This window comes from Argiope bruennichi, chromosome X2 (genome assembly GCF_947563725.1).
Source record: "Argiope bruennichi chromosome X2, qqArgBrue1.1, whole genome shotgun sequence".
Taxonomy (NCBI): domain Eukaryota; kingdom Metazoa; phylum Arthropoda; class Arachnida; order Araneae; family Araneidae; genus Argiope; species Argiope bruennichi.
The window spans coordinates 75,841,294-75,863,181 of NC_079163.1; the positions used below are offsets into that span (position 1 = coordinate 75,841,294).

General features: G+C 28.9%; 1 protein-coding gene across 8 annotated transcripts in view; it reads left to right on the forward strand.

Moving 5' to 3' along the window:
- The window catches only part of LOC129960118 (nocturnin-like), a 161,683-nt gene extending 140,036 nt beyond the window's left edge, over positions 1–21,647 (forward strand). For 3 of the 8 annotated variants that reach the window (XM_056073257.1, XM_056073250.1, XM_056073255.1), the window contains exons 2-4: positions 9,674–9,909; positions 18,071–18,422; positions 20,785–21,646. In XM_056073257.1, coding sequence (XP_055929232.1) covers positions 9,675–9,909; positions 18,071–18,422; positions 20,785–21,250 — 1,053 coding nt within the window. In that variant the 5' untranslated portion in view covers position 9,674 and the 3' untranslated portion in view covers positions 21,251–21,646. Of the gene's footprint in view, positions 1–1,158; positions 1,308–9,320; positions 9,429–9,673; positions 9,910–18,070; positions 18,423–20,784 lie in introns of those variants that run through there. The other 5 variants (XM_056073251.1, XM_056073249.1, XM_056073252.1 and 2 more) reach the window with 3 other exon arrangements.
- The last annotated feature ends 241 nt before the right edge of the window (positions 21,648–21,888 follow it).

Here is a 21,888-nt window from a genome sequence, read left to right on the forward strand (position 1 = left end):
AAAAATTATTTGTTTTTGTTGTAGTTTATTTATTAGTTTTGGTTTTGTTATTTTAAAAGTGTATTGAGGACGAGGTAGTTTAAATTTATTGTAGCATAAATATCGTGAAGTTCGTGCTAGATTTGAAAACTGGAAAAATGTGTGGAATCCCAAGTTCAAGCGTAAGGTTTGTCACGGTTAAAAATAGCTCGTCATCGTAAGTAGTATGACGCATCGTCAAGTGAATAGATCGGTCATCATGTTAGCATGCTATAATTGGAGAAGGATAGCGTTTTTTAACACAGAAAAGAAATACTAATTATTGAAACAGATTTCAATAATAGTATAATTTTAGGTTTTGGATGAGTTATAAATTTCGTAAAAATTAAATATGTAACGGAAATAAAAAATAACGACGACTATAGTCATTCATAGAAATAAAACGAGCAGTCGATAAAAATGTCATAGTTACAGATATCAATAATTTTTAGATAATGAAGCAAATATTTCTGTGCATTTTTCTTCTTCTGGAATCCGAGTTTAACAATAAAAATGGATTGCTTAAATTTTACTTTTTCTTAATTATCTATTCTTTAAATTTCGAAATTAAATACTTATTTAGTAATAACGCTCTTTCTGTTTTTAAAAATTATTTATTGCACACACAAAAAAAATATCAATTACGAATCAAAGATATCTGTAATGACAATTTATAAGTTTTTTTTTTTCTTCCGAGCTCTGTTAGAACTCATAGCAATATGAAAATTTTGAACGGTAATATTTAATTTCTAAAAAATTATTAGTGAGTTTGATATTCACAGGTTTATAATTGTTTTTAGTTGAGAAGAAAAAGATGATTTTCGTAATTCTTTGCGTCTTAGTAAAATGCAATCATCTTATTTCGTAGAGATCATTGAACAGAAACTTAAACAAAGAACTGCGTGATAATTGGGAAAAAACATTACTTACATTTCCGTGCTTTGACCACATGATAATGCAACCATTGCGGGCAACAGTGTATTACCAACTTTCCCCGACGTAAAAGATTCCGATACAATTGTGGTATATAAAATCAATCTATACCATTTCGTTGCGTGATAGTAATTTCCTTTCTTCGAATTTTTCGTCTATCACTCTTCTTAAGTCGCGCTACAGAACATCCAAACCACGTTTTGGCTCTCGCTCAAACTCCGTCAAAAAAAAATGAGGCCAGCTGCGTAAGTTTCCTTTATTTCTTCAAGTTCTGCTATTAGTCTACTGGATATGTCTCTCTTCTGTAAAGAAAGTGAAGATTATATTGCCCTTAATATAATGCAAGTGTCTTACGTGTAAGTGTACTTTTCAATGCGTTAACTTATCACTGTTTTACCCTGTGTAATTTAGTTTTTCTTTTTCGACTTGCCTTTCATTTGGTTTGAGAGTAAGACTGATGAAATTTTAAGGTTGTGTTCTAAAAATATATACGTTGATTTTCGCCAGAGAAATGAATTATATATACCGTAAAGGATAAACTCAATAAAATTAACCAAGTAGAATATTTTAGAGGGAGCAATGAAATGTGTACACATACATGCGTATCGAAAGAAATATGGTATTTATATATTCCTCTACATTGAGTTTAAATTGTACGTTTACTTTAAACATGTGTTAGTTTTATTTAGACTTAATGTGCTACATTAATAGTAAATGGCAATAAATTTAATGTTTTATCCACTTTTACAAATTTTATTACTTTTTAAAGTTTGTACAGTTAATTTCATTTCTATTCCCTCAGCTAATATCTGCCGTTTGCGTTTAAGGTAATAAAGTATGATTCGTACTTTATTGTACTTGTAAGGTTTTGTTTGAACCGTCTCACTAAGTTTGATTAGCTATTGGTGGATTTTGGGGAGTGTTTTTGTGCACTTAATGAACTTTGCTAAATCAACGTACATGTTTTTATTTTAATTCGTATTGTAGAAAATGCATGGGAAAATTATCTTCTCCTCTCTTTAAGCAACGGAAATGATACAGGTGAAAGAAATTGGCTATCGTTTTCTTTATTTGACATAGGGGATATTCAAGTGTACATTAGATGGCGCAATTTTGCCAACCTTGGCCTGTGAGCAGTGAAACATTCACTTACTTGGACACAGAAATACAGCACACGATCATCTTAAGTTACATTTGACATACAAATTATATTGAATTATTTTTTGCTTGCATTTTAAATAGAATGTTGCAATATCCCTTTTTAAAACTTCAAAGACGGCCTGACCTTTTGAAGATGATCGTGATCGCAGAAATTAGTCTGAACGAAGATTTGAAAGCACGATTTAGAAACGACATTGAACTTTTTAAAATTAAGATAGTTTATCCAAAAATAAATGTGATTAGTCAGCTGATGATTTTATCTCTTTGTATTCAAGTACGATAGCTGCTTTTTTCTTTTTTTCTTAATGTCTCCAAAACTTGCAATAAATATTCGCCAGGACATCAAACATGCCTTTTATGCAGGACTATCTTTTCACAGGTTTTTCATCTTCATTCCTTTCATCGCTATGCTGACTTAGAAAGCAGTGCAATTGGTTTAATATGCCATTTTAAATTTAAATTACTACGACACGTGCTAGAAGCATCATATTTCCTGCTGTTTATCGAATTGTATTGCAGATTTTTCAACTCGAAATTTTAAACCATTATTTTCTCGGTACACAAAATATTTTCTCTGCTTAACTTTCTATGCGAAGTCAGATCTAGAATAAACGTCGCAAACTTGATTGTTTCTTGCTTTCTGTCTTTTTTTTTTTCATTCAAATATTTTTTTCAAAGGCTTTTGATATATCTTATAAGTGCTGTATTTATGCCTAGTTACCTAGAAACGTAAAAAAAAAAAAAAAAAAAAAGTGTAATCTGTATGAATTTTCAGCCTGATGTATGAGAATATTAGTTTAGAGATTTTTCACTCAAATATTCTATCCTAAAGATGGCATTGCTTTAGAGAACTCGCATTGTTCGTTAAAAAAACCCCATTTCGCGCTTTTTCATTGTATATTCAGAGATCTTTATAATGTTTCACATTTGGTACAAATATAAAATTTATTGTAAAAAATACATAAAAATATTAACAATTCATATGTTTTTATGAATTGTATGCGAACTCAAGAAAATGTTTAATCGTTGAGGCATAGGAATATTGATTTCCATATTATCTTGTTGCAGTCATTATTTCGAACAAAGGATACTCGGGTCAAAAATTGCGATTACTTTCCTCTTCAGCACACATTGTATTGGTACAGATAGGTCAACACCAAATATTCAATTGTTATGTGCATTTTTACTTTTTTTAAATATGGGTAGAAAAATATTTTGTTTTTGGTATCCGTTTGAATACGAGATTAAAAGTAACAAATCATTTGTAAAAAAAGCAGAACAAATTCAATTTTTTTCGATGTATATAAATTAACTCTTTAATATGACATTATATTCCAAAGCTAATCAAATTTAAAAATAACAGTTAAAATAAAAGGTCTAAGTTTTCACATTTATTTTATAATTGCTAATTTCAAGTTCTAATTCATTGTCTTTGAAATCATTTTAAGGAAAATTTTTCCTCTCATTTTTATAAATCATCAGAGTGGCAACTTTCGCTCCTGAAAATCAGTTATCATAGATTTTGAGGAAATTTACTATGAACTATAGAAAAAATATAAATAATTAACTTAATACGATATAAAATACTGGCCTTGATCATGATTTTTTGCTACAGTCTTGTACATTATTTAAGAAATCTATGTTCATTCATTCAATTTTTGGTCAATCGAATAACTTATAAAATACTAAAATTCTAGTTTCTTATTGAAGTTGAGTCATTTCGATTTTTACTCATAAGCTCGAAATTAGTCCTTGGATGGTTCAGTTTCCTCTGCGGCCTTTTTTACGTTTCAGGTTTGAATTGTCTCCCAGTTAGTGTAGGAAGAAAAGTGATAGACGATGACTTCAATTCACCCCGGAAGTCTGCGGGGTGAGTGTGTTTGACACACTACTTTGCCAAGGTACTCATATCCTCCGGCAAAGATAAGGTTCTGGACATTCACGTTGAAATAGTTTTCTCAAAGTGTGATTAAAACTTTTTCTCGTCTCATGATAGTTAATTTTCATTCAGATTCTTGAGGTACACCTCAACTGTAGTTACTGTGATAGGCTTATATAGGATTCGCCTGCAGTTAAATGATGATTTAAATTGTCATTTGATAAAACGTTGAAGTAGAGTTTATATCATTCGTGGGTTTGTAATCTGATTGGAAAAACTTCCTGGGCGGGTCGATTGTCTCATTTTCGGAGTAACCGGCACAAAACCAACCGCAAAGATGCGCTATTTTTCTGTGTTCTACAGTCCTGATGATATAACATAGGTTTGTAGGTAAAGAGGGTAATAACCCGAATGTATTTGAAAAATAAAATGTAGTTTTTAAACGTTTATCTCCTTTAAATGCTTGTAAGTTTATAAGAACAAAATAATTTTTTCATTCTTATTTTTATTATAGTAACATGAGTCATTGTTGAAGTGTTTTTCAAGAAAAAATTTCTAAAGTGGAGGCTTTCTTCTATCAATTCATTGTACATATTTTAAGAGTTATTTCATTCTGACTTTTAAAATATCTCATGAATAATGTTTAAAAAAAAGTTGTTCTCAAAATCAAACATTGCTTTTTCTTCTTCTATTACAAACAATAAGTGGGGAGATACTAAAATCTTTAAATAAATAATAAAAAAAAACCTCATTTAAAAATTGCGTACATTATTTTCTTATTCGCAATAGAAAAATAAGTACAAATGGACTTGTAAAGAATTGAGTACAATATGGGATGTTTTTTTTAATTTTATTTAAAATCTTGTTCTATTTCTAATTATTATGACTTACAAGGTAGCATTTGAATTTTAACCTACACGAAACCGAGATATCGCTGGTTTATAAATTAAAGAAAAATATGTAAGAGCATTCAGCTTCTTAAACGATGCAGCTTGTGTTCTCATTGCGAGGGAAATATCTATAAATGTCTTTCTTTTTATAACGACAGAGAAAACCACTTAATTGAATGAATATAAATCCTTGTTGGTCCCTTTTATCTTAATTCCTCTGTTAGTCGAGGAAGATTTCAGTTATTGGTTTAACTGATTTAAATTTAAAAAAAAATTAAACTCCCAACAATGGGAATATATGCATATGCTCAAAACTAAAATTGTAACACGAGTTTATTTTTCCCAAAATTAATTTTTAAAATAAGTAAAAATGACGCTTTTAAAAAAATTGTACTTTCTCCTCTTTGTTAAAATTACAAAGATAAAGTAATGTTTTTATATTGATATCAAAATTTTGGGGTTCCCTGATATCTAACTGGTAATTCTTTTCTTGATTGAGACATCTGGCCTTGAATACTATATGATTGACCGTTTCTCTGATTCATCTGAATAACAAACGACCTTTTGTCGTTATTTTTACGGTGAAGGTAATCTAGTGCTCTTAGAAAACTAGAACTAGATGACTCAGCGAAATTTATTCATGATCTTTATTAAAACTGTTATTGTGGGTGGAGTATATTTCTTCCGATTTCATACATTAGTGCGTTGAAGGTAGTCGAAGAATGTTCTAGAATTTTCAATTTGAAACAGCGAGATCATTGTTTGTTCCGCTGTAATTGGATACATATAGTAATATTTCTGAATATTTCTGTTAAGTTTCTATCATAATTTTGAAATGCTTGTTTCATTTTGATCCTCGAATAGTATTCAATAAAATAGTTGGCTTCAATTTATGGATTATATTTAAAATTACTAAATTAATGTAAATTTCTAAAATTTATTTGTGCACTGGTAGATTCATTTTTAGGGTAAATTGGGTATACATAGTAAAAATGAATATTTAAAAAAATTACAAAATAAACTAATTCTGTGGCATGGTGCTAAAAGAGCGTGACTACTGTTTTATTTTGGTACATTTTTTTGGTATGCTTTTTTTATTTTGTAATTTTCACATTTATTTTTGTTTTCTATTATAAATCTGAAAAACATACTAATAAGCAACAAGCATGAAGCAATTGTCATGTTTTCAGAACGATTTTTAATTCCAAAATTTAGTGCAATAAAGCAACAAATGGAGGAATTTTCTGAGATTAAATTGGTATTTGCTGCAAAGAATTCTTGAAAAAGAAATCGATATCGATCATTGCAGTAACAAAAATTTGTTGTTATAAAAATGAAATCAGTGTCACTGCTATCTCTTTAAAATATGACTACTCGGTGTGCGTTAAAAAAAATGCCATTTTAGGATAAATAGATGTATCAACCATACTTATTTGTTTTGAAAAGATTAGAGTTGAATTTTTAATATCTTATGTTGAATTGTTTCAAAACCGATTTATGTGAAATAATTATCTGGCATGTACGCGTTTGCTACTCGTCATATCGTGCATGCGTAATTGAACGTCTGAATACAAATAAAACTTCTGCGTGCAGTGGAAAATTTAAAGCGTGTAAATTTACAGGTTGCATGAAAAATGGAAGACATGATCTCATTTAGTGTAATGATCTTGCAATCGAGTACTTTCGTTTCTTTAACTATTCGGTGGGAAATTATTTTGATTATAATTTGATCTCGAATCTCTTTAATAGAGAATCAGGGTTTTGACTATTTACTAGCTGAAGATATTTTTCAAAATATAGAAAGTGAAAGTTTTTTTCAAAAATGGAAGGGGAACGGAATAGCCAATGGAATATTAAATATTTTGCTTGATCTCGTAAACAATTGTGAATTTCTGCTGCAAATCTTCACATGCATTTTATGATATCTACATGGTTACGCTGAAAAAAATTTGGAATAAAGCAACAAAGCTTTTAACAGTTTTTGTTTATATTATATGTTGCGTTTTAAAGTAGAGTAATCAATTATTTAGATATGAGTTTGCTTAATTATCGAATCGTAGATGCTAGTTCCTTAATTTTCAAGAATTGCAAAGCAAATGGTTTTCTAACATTAAGTGTGTAAACTCATTTTATAATTGCTTCGCTTTCATAATTTTAAACCATCAATCGACTGGAGATATTTTTTTTATACAGTATTCTGTCAGAAACAGGCTCAATTAAATTTGTAATTTTTAAAAGGAACAAAACAATTTTGGTAAATACATTATTTACGTGTCTGGATTACAGAATATCCTTTCTTTGGTCATGGCAGATTAAATCAGATTTAAAAGTTCTTTATTTCTCATAAGGATAACACCAAGTTAAGAGAAAGATAAGAAAAAATAGCATTTTTCTATTGTTTTATCCATAGGGGAGCACGTGATCTTGTTATAACAATGAATTAATTGCAGCTATCGTTGAAATTATCTTTATCGCTATAAACGAACCACATTTAGGACTTTTCAGTAATTCAAGGGCATCTGAGGATTTTATCGTGGGAAAATTGGGTGTGGCGGCATTAACATGTCAAAATAAACGGTCATCGACATTGAACTCGACACAACCAATAACCCAATAAATAAAGCTATTTACTAAAGGTCTTTTTTATCCCTTTCATTATCCTTTCTCTTTCAGTTCTAAATATTCCATACAACTTCAAGAAAAACAGGTTGCCACTTGCCTTTTTTTCAAAGGCATCTTTCCTTTGTATGTATGCTGGCTGATTTTTTTATTTTTTTCTTCTTCTTTTTGTGGCTACGCTTATTTTTCAAACTGTCGATCTTGCTACTATGCACGCGATCTCATGGACAATTTTCTGAGTGGATACAGGATGAGCATTTGGTGGTTTCTAAAAATTTATACATAATCTATATTTCTCAGACGTTGCAATTTTCGAATCTTGATTATACAATGAAGATTTATATTCAAAAGAATAATCTAGGTTATGTGAACTTTATTAAGTGTAATTCTTGGCTAAATATTTTATATGTTTACTGTGTATAAAAAACATGATTGAAAATCATAAGTTGGATAACTGAATCAGTTTTTTTTTTTAATTTTATTTTTGGGAAAAGTAAAATATGTAAGGTTTAATTATTATTATTCTAAATTAGTTGAATTAAAGTGAAATTTGCATGACATATTTTAATTTTAATGATAAAATTTTAATATTTAGCTCCTAAATGAGTAATTTAAATTCAAAAGTCATTAACCTGTCATTCGATTTAGCTGATAAATTCGTGGGATTATAAAGTGCGTTGTATCTCACTAATATATAAATTTTAATTCGTAAAATAATTTCCGATAAAAAAAAACTTTCAACTGTTTTTTTTTAAATCATCCTAATTACTTTTCTGTTACCTGATACCAATAACCAATGGTTCAAGTCAAATTAATTATAAAAGTTTTCAGTCTATAATTGAAATTTTTTGTAATTAGCTCTTCATGACTCAGGTGGGCCTTCGAAGTAATCTGATTTTAATCATTAATAAGATGTCATTGTTTACCCTCACTTGCTTCGGGATATGAATGACTGATTTTGATTGATTAATCTAGATAATTTTAAATAAGAAGTCTATCTAAATTATTTCCTACTGACAAATAAAAACTTTAGCTGGAATTAAGCCTTAGAGAGTAAAGCGTATTTAATTCGACAGTAATATCAAAAGCGAAATGTAAGAAAGTGTTGTTCATTTTTAGAAAAGTAATATGCCTACATGGAAAATTACTATGTAAAGAAAACTAGATTATCTCTCATGTTTAGGAAAAAGGAACAGGAAATTTTTTTGTTGTTGTTTCAAGACTTTCTTACAATTATTAGCTCAAAAATCGTAATCCATTTGGTTGAAAACCGAAGATCCAAAAGTCCTAAACCCGATTCAGCTGAAAATCTGCGTTAAATTTCTTCGGATCTCAATGTGCATGAAAATTTGGAGATATCACCTGCCGTTGAATAAATTTGAGATCCGTTCCGAAATAATCGAAAGTGAATCTTTTTAAATTGAACACAATCTTTTATTGTAGTTCAAAATAAAGAGATAAAAAAAAAAGGTACAATAATGATCATGTCTATTGTTTCATTTTTTCGGGAATACGACATTCTTTATTTTCTTCTTTGGCATGTAATTGTTGTTTTGCATCCTTATTTGATTGAGTAATAGCCCACCAAACGAAACTCATCATTTACTTTGCTTGCGACGAATCATCTTGTGAAATAATTTGTTTTCTGAAAATTAGTCATTTCGAACTTGATTGTATGAGCCATTATTGACGATTGCAAAAGTTAGTGATGCATCTTTTCATTCATTAAAATAGATCTGAAATTTTATTTGCTCCTAAATTCATGACGCATGGTTTGATGACAACAGCTGTTGCTTGTCACATTTCTTATATTTATTTTAGTAAAATGTATCCAAATAAAATAAAATTTTAAAACAATTATAGTTTCACACACAATCTCGTTTCTACCGGTGTGGTCACATTTCTATGGTTGAAAATCAACTGACTAAGTAAGTGACTGATTATTAAATATCGCATCATTGATAACTTATGACGTAATTATATTTCGCTTCCTTTAGATAATACTTTTTGGTATCTTGATATATGTAAGGCGTTTGTAATGTTGATATATATAATTGATAATGGCTAGATTTTTATTACCTTGTCAATATCGAGAAATAGACGCATTTGTTTATGTAAATTTGATCTTTTTCTTTATTAATAATGAAGTTTTTAACCATGTCTTGTTTTTTAGGATGGGCAGTTTTACTTCTGCTCCAAAGATACTTAACGATGACACTGCTGACAATGATTTAATTCTGCCTACTTCTTTTACCTGGGATGATCTACGAATAAGATGCGAAGAAGAATTGTCTGGTCTTCCACCGAAGATATCCCGGAATTTTCAAAAAGTAAAATATTCATCGAAAAATGATTACAAAATCGACGAGATGAAGATAAGAGTTATGCAGTGGAACATTTTGTCACAAGGTAAGGACGAATGTTTGATGTATGTATATGGAAATATTTTTATTTTTGTTGACAATTTTCTCAAACATTTTATATGTCTTTTTATCTAACAAGCTTAGTATTATCTTTTAAAACACTTTTACCTAATTTCACATGTTTCATGTTTGTTACCTAATTTCACATGTCATGTCACTAGCCGCCTTTGGTGACCATTTGATTCGCTGACATTAATTATTGTTAAAAATTTTGAGTTACTTGATCTTAATAGCTTACTTGACAAAATATTTTTAAACTACAAATTCTGAAAAGCATATAACTCATATTATTTTACACTTTCTATTCGTTATGCTATGCATTTCCCTAATTTTCTGTCTGTATTTGTATACATTCAATTATATCGTAGAAAAATCAGCAGTGTTGAAAAATGGGAGGACTTTGAAAAATGTTCATCATTGCTCGATTCTGAAATTAAATCTTAATTGAAAGTACAAAAAATTTGAAAAAATGTAATTAAAAGAATGCTCTATAATGAAACTTACTCAACATCGAAAAATAAATCAAATCTTCATATCTTGATCATAATAAAGGAAAAATACCAGCATGAAATAATAAGAGCAATAATGAAAACGATTTGAGCTTTATTTTAACAGTGGAATATATCATTGTAACAATTGATTAAAATATTTTTTAATTATTTAAAAATAGAAAATTAAACAGTAGGAAAATGAGTGTCATTGAAAAGATAATTTGTAAATTTTAAGGCGATTAAAAACCATTTTTGTGTTGTAATATTTATGGAAGTTATCGAGGGAAAACTCAAAATTTTCATATAATTTTTAATGAATTAAAATTTTTAAAAAAATCGTTCCCAACCTCAAAATATATAGAAGCTAGATATGATTGCTCTAGATCAAACAGTCATATTCTTTTTATTATTATTATTACTGGAGCGTAAGTGTCGCTGCGCTTAGTGTTTAATTTTTTATTACTTTTATGCACTAGATTAATATTTTTGCCTTATTCAGGTTCCATAAAGAACAAATAATCTTGGAGTATGCATTTTGTGAATTTAATTTGTTTCTCCCTTATGGCTTCTAACAACTTACCTATACACTTCTTTTTCTTAAATGAAAGCTTAGCTTCTATTTGAAAAGTTTTAATTGAGTAAATATCTTTGTTAGTGTTTTAATATAAGCTGCTCTTTAAATGATAATTATCCAAATTGTTTTTTTTATTAAAAAAAAAAAAAACCTTTTCAAATGTTATTTTATTTCTGAGCCTTTCCTAATTCTTTTCAGACGGAACTATTGTTCGGTGCATGACTTATTATTGTGTCGCAGTTGGATGGGTTTCAAATCGCACGTGAATCACATGGAGAGAGGAATTTTTAAAATCAAAATATTTTCAAAATGCAAAATACATGCATTTGTTTGTCACTTTATTGAATATATTGATGAGAGTAATAATTTTCACATCACGAAGCGTGTCGTTGAAATGATACGCTTCGTTTTCATTCACGTTTTTCAGCGTGTTGTTGAAATCCCTTTTATTTCTTTTGTAAAATGCACATGCTGAGAGATAAATTTCATCGTTTTAATAAAGTGGTTCTGCTTAAATTTTTATGATAATTTTTTTCAGAAACTGTGCGAAAGAGTATTCTTTCAGTTATTAACTCTTAAAATATATTTAATCGTAAACATCTTTTTGATTTTGATGGGAAACCGTCCAGAAAACTTAAATAAAAGATGCTGTTTTTTATTTTAGTTGTGAGTTTCGTTTGGCTTAAGCAGTATTTTTTATGTTTCAGAAGGAAAATAAAACTCGGATAAAGGTTGTTAATATGATTCCCGTCTTGTACGAATATTTGTTCAAGATTAACTCTTTCAAACTAGTAAAAAAAAAAAAAAAAATTCTAAAAAAAAAGAGAGTTTGACCTTTATTTCCTGAACTTATAATCTAGTATATAAAGATGAATGTTTGTTTGTTATTATTTAATGCGCTGCCGTACCGTTCATCCGATTGCGATAAAACTTTCCCAACTTAATGCTTGCACTTGCTCGAAGGTTATAGCCATAGTACAATTATTATATCTAAAGTAAAAAAAAAAAATTATTATTATTTATACTTTTCCTTTGTATATCATTCAATTTCAATGAATGTATTCATTGTCGACAAGAAAATAAATATCATTCTTAATTAAACAAGATAGCTATTTCAAATTTCCAAAATTATTTCTTCTGCGGCAGCAACGCTCCGAGTACTAGCTAGTGATTAATAAAATTGATTGTATCTTCCCACACTCTGATGAAGCTAACTGATTTTCACGTGATATACGTCAAATTTCAGAATCAGTTTTTTTTTTTTTCACAGGAGGAAAAAGGGCATGATACACTGCACAGTATAAAGCAAAGTGTAATCCAATGTTAGATTGATTATACTCGCAGATATATTCAACTTGTAACGTCATTCCTAGCGATTCCATTAGAAATCTTAGGAAATGTTTAGCTTCTCATCAAAAGATGAATAATTAGCTTTTCACTTCGTTTGTTCACTAAAGTTCTTAGAGTAATTAGTTATAGCAGTAATCGGTTTAATGTAAAGCATTGAAAAACTAGTGGAGTGTTCTCTCTTGACATAAGGTAATTAACTTGTAAAAGCATAAAGCTTTAGAATGTTGATCAATTTCTTCAAATATGAATTGATCTCTATGTTCGTGTTTCCTTTACACCCCCCCCCCATTACGATCAACATTATGCAGCCTCTGCCGCCAGTAGTTTTTAATTCCAAACCCACAAATTAATGAAATTCTTTTATTTTGTTATGCACTATAGAATGTTCCGTTTTGATCCATTTAAAAAAAAATATATCCTTTAATTTTATCAGTACCTGAAAAATTTAACTTTGTAATAACAATTATCAAAAATACATCAAAGCAGTAAAATGCAGTAAAATTTCTTTAATTTATGTGTCTTCTTCGTTTTCTATAACAAATAAATTTTGAGTCGAATCGAACTAAACTGAAAAAGAGGGAGGAGAGAACATACACGCACGCACGTACGCAAACACAATGTCTCCCTCTCGTCTTTCTCGTAATTATAAAATATGGTATATCTATATCTATATCTATACTTATAATAAAGCTCAATGTGTGTGTGTGTGTGTGTGTGTGTGTGTGTGTGTGTTGGCGCTCTACAGGCCAGGTCATTTGACATACAGCTATCAAATTTGGTACATGTATACCTTAGAGGTCGGGAATGTGCACCTGGGGTCCCTTTTTTTGAAATTTTAATTAGAATTTTAATTATTAGTTAAAAACTAACTTTCCCGCCAAAAAAATCTTCCATTTTCCCCACCGCCAACTTTTCCGCCAAAAAAATCTTCCATTATCTCCAGCGCCAAACGAGAAAGGCTTCAGTTATTTTTTCTCCCAACAGTAATGAGGCTAGGGTTAAAATTTTTCGGCGGATTATTTCAATCGGTTCTGTTTATTTTCTTAATGTTTGATGCATTTAAAATTAAACATTGTTAATGAATCAATCTTTCAGATTCATTCTGAAGTACTTTTGAATTAAAATAAAACAGAATAAAGGAAATTAAAAATTTCTAATCCGCATAGCGTTACCCCAACTGGCGTAGAAAAAATCACGTATTTGTGTTACGTAACCGGCGAAGAAAATTCACGCATGCGCATTCTGTTCTGATTGTTGCCATGACAACGTTGGATGATTTAAATTATTTTTGGGTTAGTTGCATGCTTTTGTAAGTAAATTGTATTTATGTTATTTATATATTTTTTGTATATGCTTATAGTTTTAAGTACATCGTTTTTTAAGTAGTTTTTTTAAAACCTGTTTTCAACCGTTTATTTTAAACGATTCGTTTTATTTTCTTAGTGTTTGATGCATTTAAATTTAAGCATTGTTAATTAATCGATCTGCTCATAATGAATCTAAGAAAATTTTGTTGACCAACTCTTGAGATATTACATAAATTTAAAAAGATATTCTTTAGTGCCCATAAAGTTTAAACGCTGAGTGACTCTATTTTCAGTAATCAGATTATAAGAAAATGCTTTGTTTCAGTAAAAAATATTATTATATTAATTGAAGATAAATTCTTTCCACTTTAATTTAAAGCATAAATTCTACGGGTGCTAACAGAAAATGAGAGAGATACATATTACGTTATGACTGAAGGCCTTTATAATATTATGAATGAATCATATGACAATCAAAATTTGAAGTTATAAAATATTTTGATGAAAAAGCAATTAAAGTAGGAATTGCATAAAATATTTAATTATTAAAATTTTAACGAACATTAAGATTGGCGAACCGGCTGGTCGCCAAAGGCGGCTAGTAATGAAGAAAACTGAGCATGCATTTCCGACGACTTCTTTTATACTTATTTGTCGTAAAACTTGATATATATCCAAAATTGTGGCGAAAAAAACCGCCCACCAAATTTTATTTATCTGAATCGTTGTTCTTTCAATTTATCGTCTTCACATATGTGCAAGTATGCAGATTGATAGACTGTTTACCCTTTAATGAATTCGATCCAACATTTGACATGTATTTTCTATGCTGAATATATAGCTATGTGAAAAATTACATTAGCTCATTTTGTTTCTGAGTATTTGTGTTCTCATGCAACCACAGAAGAAAAAACAGGCTTCCCCCAAATTTATTTTGTCAACAATTTGTAAGAAATCTACAAGTTTAGTATAAAGACTAGATACCTAATTTCATTCATCTAGTACGTTGCCTTTTTGAGTTATTGTGTTCATACACAGACATTTGAGGCATGTATCTTTTGGATTCAAAGTCTAAAACATGGAAATTTCTCAGCATCCCTTTTGAAGATAATAAATTTTTTCTCTTTTTCCTATTACGAGAAACGGAAAATAAAAGCCCTGTTAACATTGTATTTTTTAATTCTTATAACGCTTTGGGAAATTTCATTTGTAGCTCGGATTTTGTTGAATATGTTATACTTTTGTTATACGATCAGTTTTTTCTTTAAAAAATGAAATCATGAAAGTAGAAAAAGTGTAAATAAGTTAGGAGCATTGCTTTAAATATTTTAACGTATTTCTATTTGTGAGATTTTTTCAGTTTTAATTTTTGCTAACTAACTCGCCTAGAAAACTGCTTTCTTTCATTTCTTTATAGAAAACTACTCTTTCTTTCATTTCAATATAGAAGTAACAAAAGAAAACGATGTTGTGATGTACACTCGTGAAGAAAGTGCATTCGTTATTAAAACCCCACATAAATTTATTTTCAATTTGAAACATAGTTTCTTTCTAGATTTAAGACCAAATAATATTTAGTGAATCCAAGGCATGGTCATTTGAAAGAAATGTGTAGGCCTAATTTCACCGATGAAAATCTCAAACAGCAAGAGAACGAAAGAGGAAGTTGATATTCTTTAACAGCTTACATGGGATTTACTCTGTTTCGAAAATAAAGTGAAACTAAAATAAAAGAATTGCTTGCTTGAATGACATATATTGCTTGCGCAGCAGTTTAAAGGCAATTAAAATACGGCTTTTAGATCCTGAGCGGCGTAGAAAAAGTCCATGCTAATCAGTAGTGTAAGTATTTTTGACTAAATAGAGAAAACATAATTTTTTAAAACGCTTTAACACATATATTACCAAAGAATTTGGCTCCAATAAATTTAAAGGAATTACTTTAGGAAGGAACTACTTTCAATGAAATCACTATCCATATGTATAATATCGTACACACATGTTAAAGAAGAATATTAACGACTTTTGTATTCGTTAACTACCATGTTTTTGTAGTTTCGTTTGTTAATATAACAGGCCTTAAAAATCAGTCTTCACTAATTAGTATACCAATCTATCCGAAATATCGACTTATCTGGGTCTCGAATCCGAAGCAAAACGCATGTCATTCATTTGAAAAAATGTGAACGTGAATATATTATTTTAGTTTTTTGTAGAGTTTAAAAATATCAAAAGCCTAAACATTTTTGAGTTCAAATATTATAAAAAACATTTTTAAAAATGGAACAAAGATCTCTCACATTTTGCTTTTATTATTTCAGGATTCAGTTGGAAATCATGTTCTCAAATTATATACAGATACGTCTTATTGTCGAAAGGGCCGCGGTGGTCTGGTGGTAAGGTCTCGGCTTCGGAACCGGAGGGTTTGAGGTTCGAGACCCGATTCCACCGAAGAACCGTCGTGTAAGTAGGTCTGGTGCACGTTAAATCCGTCTAGGCCAAATGTCCTCTCGCTGGTGTGGTGTGGAAGTTAGAGAGGGGGTGAAAGCTCAGGTGTCGTCCTCGTCATTTGACCATGGTTCAAAATTACGAGGTCCATTCAAAAATAGCCATAGTGTTGCTTTAAAACCGGACATTAATATAACTAAGCTAAGCTAATTGTTGAACTTAATTTATGTTGTTGTTTGTTAGTTTTAATTTATTCAACTCCTTAGAGTAGAGTCTTGTATGATGGAGAGAACTGACATTACAGTTGTGTAAGGTACAAAATGTCAATTATTTATACAATTTTGTATTCAGATTAGTTATTTAGTGGTTATTAGAGTATAAATATCCTAAACATCTGCAACATGGTCATAGATGAGGAAAGAAATATGAAAGGCAGCAGTTATTGGAATCATCTTTGTTAAGAATTATATAAATGTGTATATTCTTGGTCATCAATTTAATAATCATTTAAGGTTTTTCAGTGATAATAATAATCAAGTTTTAGGCAACATGAAAGTTGAGTCAATTCTATTAATTTGAAGAAATGGAACAAGTATATTCTTGCTGTAATAAAGCAGATTATATTTTTTGTTTGAATATACTAATGAATATTTTCCGTTTCATTGAGTATAAGAACTTAATTATTTCTTTCGTTGCATTAAGATAACTTTCGTAATTATTTTGAACTTACCTTAAGTGTCAATAGCACCGCAGTTATAAATGCTTGACTTACTTTTACATTGTTTTTCATCTTAAAACAAAGTTCTTTCCCTAAAATTTTTCTCCTGAGTATTTTATTAGGAGCCTATTGCATATATCTTGAACTTTATGCTCATGATTTTATGTTCAGTAGAGAAATCAAATGATTATGGTTGCTTAAAATTTTTTTTCCGCTATAAATCGGCATTCGTTTGCGTATTATATCAAATATACATCGCTTATTTCTTTGAAAGTTAATATTATTAATCCCTTCCCTATAATGATATGTATGACTGACGTTTCGCATTACAGAATTTTTGATATTTAAATTTGGTAATTTTTTTGAAATAGCTATTAATTAAAGAAACATCTCAAGTGATTTCAAAAAGTATCTTAAATGCCATTTACGTTTTTATTCGGATTGAAATAACAGTAAATGTCCAAAACAATGTTTCCACTAGAATATGTCATCAGATGAAGAGGTTAAATAAATTTGTAAGGTGAGACAGTAATTTTTTTGTTTAAATTTTGCATTACTACATTTCGCATGTAAAAGATTTAAAAATAAATTTTACTACCTTTTTGTATATGAACACCTTTAAAAAGATATTCTGATATGCTGCTGTATATTTTTACTATTAACTCTCAGAGAGAAATTTCGCATTGCCTTTCTTCCTTTTCATAAAAATTGAGACTTCATTTAAAAATTATCTCATACACAAGGCATTTTTTATAAATCACCGTCTGTTCTACTTGTTGATGGCCTTTTCCTTAAAATCTGAATATTCACTTGTAAGTCGTCATTAACTTAACTCATGATTCAGTATTGAATTCACAGTTAGCTTACACTTGTTTATCATCGAAAAATTAGACTTCTGTCATAAAGTATGTCAAGTTTCGCGACAGGACGAACTACTTTTCATATTATTACTTATAGGTTTAAATTTATTTACTATGACGTAAATAATGGTACGGTTCTCTGTATTAATATCTTATTTTTAATGCATGAATAAATGTTTTTTATGCACCATATACAAATATTGTGTATAATACATTTTACATTTAAAAAAAGTGTTTATAAAAATAGCTTAATTAACTATTTTAATTTATTGTAAGTTATAAAAAAAATGGACAGTAGTGATATATGCAAGACAGTAATGTATATTAAGAACGTTGGACTTGCAATTTTAGAATTATCTTCAGCATTCCTTTATTTAACGTAAAAAAATCTTTTTTCAGCTCTTGCCATTAACAGCGACAAATTTGTTGCTTGTCCACTGGATGCTTTATCATGGGGTACTCGGAGATGGCGTTTGCTTGAAGAAATGGTTTCTACTCGTCCAGATATTCTTTGCTTTCAAGAAGTCGATCATTACCAGTTTTTCAAAAGTACCCTTGGACCATTAGGCTTCCGAGGAGTGTTTTTCCCCAAACCAGATTCGCCTTGCTTCTACATTGCTGAAAATAATGGACCGGATGGATGCGCTATATTCATCAATGAAGCAAAATTCGACCTTTTAGATACAAAGACAAGATCTCTAGAAGTGTGGGGTTATCAATCGAATCAAGTTGCTATTCTTTGCAAACTGAGGTATACATTTTCTCAGCTTTATTAGCAAATTTACATAAGTTATTGATAATTTTATTATTCAATATTCTATTTATTATATTCGTTGTTAATTATAACAAATATTGCTATAACAACAGTTTTAAATGCATATAATAATCTTGTTCATTTACTTTTAGCTGTAAAACTTTCAATTTGATATATATTTCCTGCTGCTTCATGATTCAGAATTATTTTATTTATTTGCTTTATGAATATTTTTATTTGTCAAATATATTGCATTGAATGGGATATAACTTAATTATTAGCATATATTTACATCTTCAGTTTTAATTAGATTTGCTTATTACATTTTATTATTCAGAGATTGAATGTGTATATTTGCTGCCAGTGATGCGCTTGAGCATCATGTGGTGTGATCAGCTAACATTCATTTCCACGCTAGCGTATGGAATTTTTACTATCATCATAATAGGTATAACGTAAATTTCGAAATACGGACCAACATTGGCAATGAATTAGCTTAATAATTGAATATACTACAATAAAAGCTACAAGTTAAATAAACTATTTTGAAATTAAATGAAAATGTTTATTATAAGTTCTTATTATAGTTTTCTTATATTTATTGTAAGTTCTTAGCCTTACATAGTTCGACAATCTTATACTTATGTATTTAAATAACAATAAACTATATTTATATTTTAAATTCAATACTGGAGATAACTTTTGTATTAAAAGAAAAACGGGAGATAACATTATGTATAAATATATGCGACACTGTTTGTCTTAACTTCCCTTTCTATGCAAATGTCAATGCATGTAAATATAAGAGTAGTTTGATACTGACGTAATTACTATTGCATACATTGTATTAATATTAAAAGTAATGCATATATTATAATTTACCAATAAGTAAAATCATCCATTATTTGACAGTAATGACCTCATTATGCTAAATCCAATCTTATATCGTATTAATTTGCATAAGGAAGCTAAGTGCATTTCAGTAAATGTGAAATTATCTACACTAGGGTTCCCCTCTTTTTTTCCATCTATGTGCCCTTATATTTATTAGGTTTTTTGCAAAACGCAAACTTAGATTTTCCAAACATTTATTTTTAATAAATAATCATTTGAGTGCTTCCGATTTTATCAAGAAGATGTGATGTTTTATTTAGATGTATGCTCTAAAAATATCTTTGTTTTTCAGTACTTATTGTATTGCAGATTGGTGATATTCATATAAAGTTTATTTCACAATATGATTTCTTTTTCATTTTTATTTTATTTAACGCAGTTTCTGGTAAAGTTACTCCATAATTTTATTTGTGAAACAAGTTTTTCCACATTAGTTACTGTCACTTGATATCTTTTTGCATTGACTCACAAAATACTTAGAATATCAAAGCAATTATGCCAAGATTTTATATTTATATTTTTTAAAAAATATTTTGATTATAGAAACTGTAATTAGAATTGTTTAGGACAGAGATGGTATTTTGATATTCTGTTTTAGTACAAAATTAGGACAGTATTATTTAAGTACAGAATATATGTTCTTCATGAACTAAAATTTGATGCATAAAATATTTCAATGGCATTATTTTAGGAAAATATTCATAAACAAAAATTCTAATTTTAAATTCTTCGACTTTTTGAATATATTAAGATATGTATATATTAGTAATTGCATATTTTGAAAATTTCTTTTTATTACTGAGATTATTTTCTGTGCATTTGTTGCTGTTTAAAATGCAACTTGTTTTATAAGAATTTTAAATCAAATTTTGGATCTCCGATTTTTTTTTTTTTTTTTTTGTCTGATTAACAATAATTTGCTAACCACTTTGATAGAATGTATAAAAAATTAGCCGTATCAACTGGATGGTTTCACATATCAATAAAAGTTTAATATAGATTTTAACATAAGAGAATTCTTAATTTTAGAGAAATACTAATACCGTTTGTGATGTCTCGAAAACTGTTTCTTATATTTCTTTCTCTCTCTAATGAATTTCTTGTTGAAAATTTCATATATCTAAAAATGTTATCCATACTATAAAAATAATTATTTTAATAGCTTTTAAAGTATATTTACTTCTTTTTCATTTGAAATCAACAAATTATAATGAGGCTGAAAATGAGTTCTATGAACCAATATGTCTATTTCTGTATATAAGTCTAGAATATGGTATTAAATGTAATTTTCTTTAAACAAACAAATATCATGCTACAATATACCTATATATTTGTGAAATCAAAGTTTTAAAGTATAGCATGATGAAATAACATTTTTATATTAATATATTTTAAATTTTATGTACCACTAATAATAGAATAAAAAATTACCAGTTCATACTAACGAATATTTTTATTTTTTTAGACGAAGAAATGATAACAATATTTTTTGGGTTGCTACTACACATTTAAAGGCTCGTCAAGGTCATCTTTTGGCTACAATGCGCCGAGAGCAAGGCAAAGATCTAATGGATTTCATAAAGTCTTATAGTGGCAACAGGCCTGTCATTGTAACTGGGGATTTCAATGCCAATCCATGTGAACCTGTCTATCATGCATTAACTAAAGATGATACTTATCCTTTGGATAGTGCATACAGATATTTGAGTAATAAAATATCTGAACCTCCTTATACTACTTGGAAAATTAGAGAAGATGGTGAATATTGTCAAACTCTTGATTATATATTTTACACTCCTAATTCTTTTGATGTAGAAAGTGTTTTGCATCTTCCTACTGCTGAAGATATTGGTGAAGGTAGAGTGCCATCATATAGATATCCATCCGACCATTTTTCGTTGGTAGCTGACCTGGTTTTAAATGAATCCTGATTTTGTGGGATTCAGAGCTGTGTACCAAAGAATCATGTTCACATGAAAAACAGCATGTAATTTACAATGTTCCATTGACAATGTGTTTTCTTTGAAGGCATGTAGAAAAGTCATTCCTTTTGTAAAATATATCACTGTATATGTTAACATTCAAAGCAGTATAACTTGTAAAATTCATGTCTATTTCTAGATTGAAATATGTTATAGACAGGAATTGCTTCCCAGTCTTTCATTTCTCATCAACAAATCATGTAAAATAATTTTAAATGAAGCTATATTGTTTGTATTTATTTATCATCAGAAGATTTTACTTTGCTTTTGTACGTTGCTTAAAATGGGAAAAATGCGAGTTAACACTTTGTAATATAGTTTTTTGCCGTTTTAACACAGTTTTCAATATATGTTAATATCTTGTTAAATTTAGATGAAATTTTATATTTAGATTTGTAAAATAAGTCTTTTAACATAGTTATTTTTGAAAGAATATGAATAAATTCTTGTTTTACATACATATGTGTATTCATTGAAGTTGCTCCAAAACCACCATTTGTACAAGTTACTACTTCACAAAATTTTTCAGTAATAGTCAGAATGTGCTCAAAAACTGTCTCACACTTCTGTTTCTTATTTCATTATTC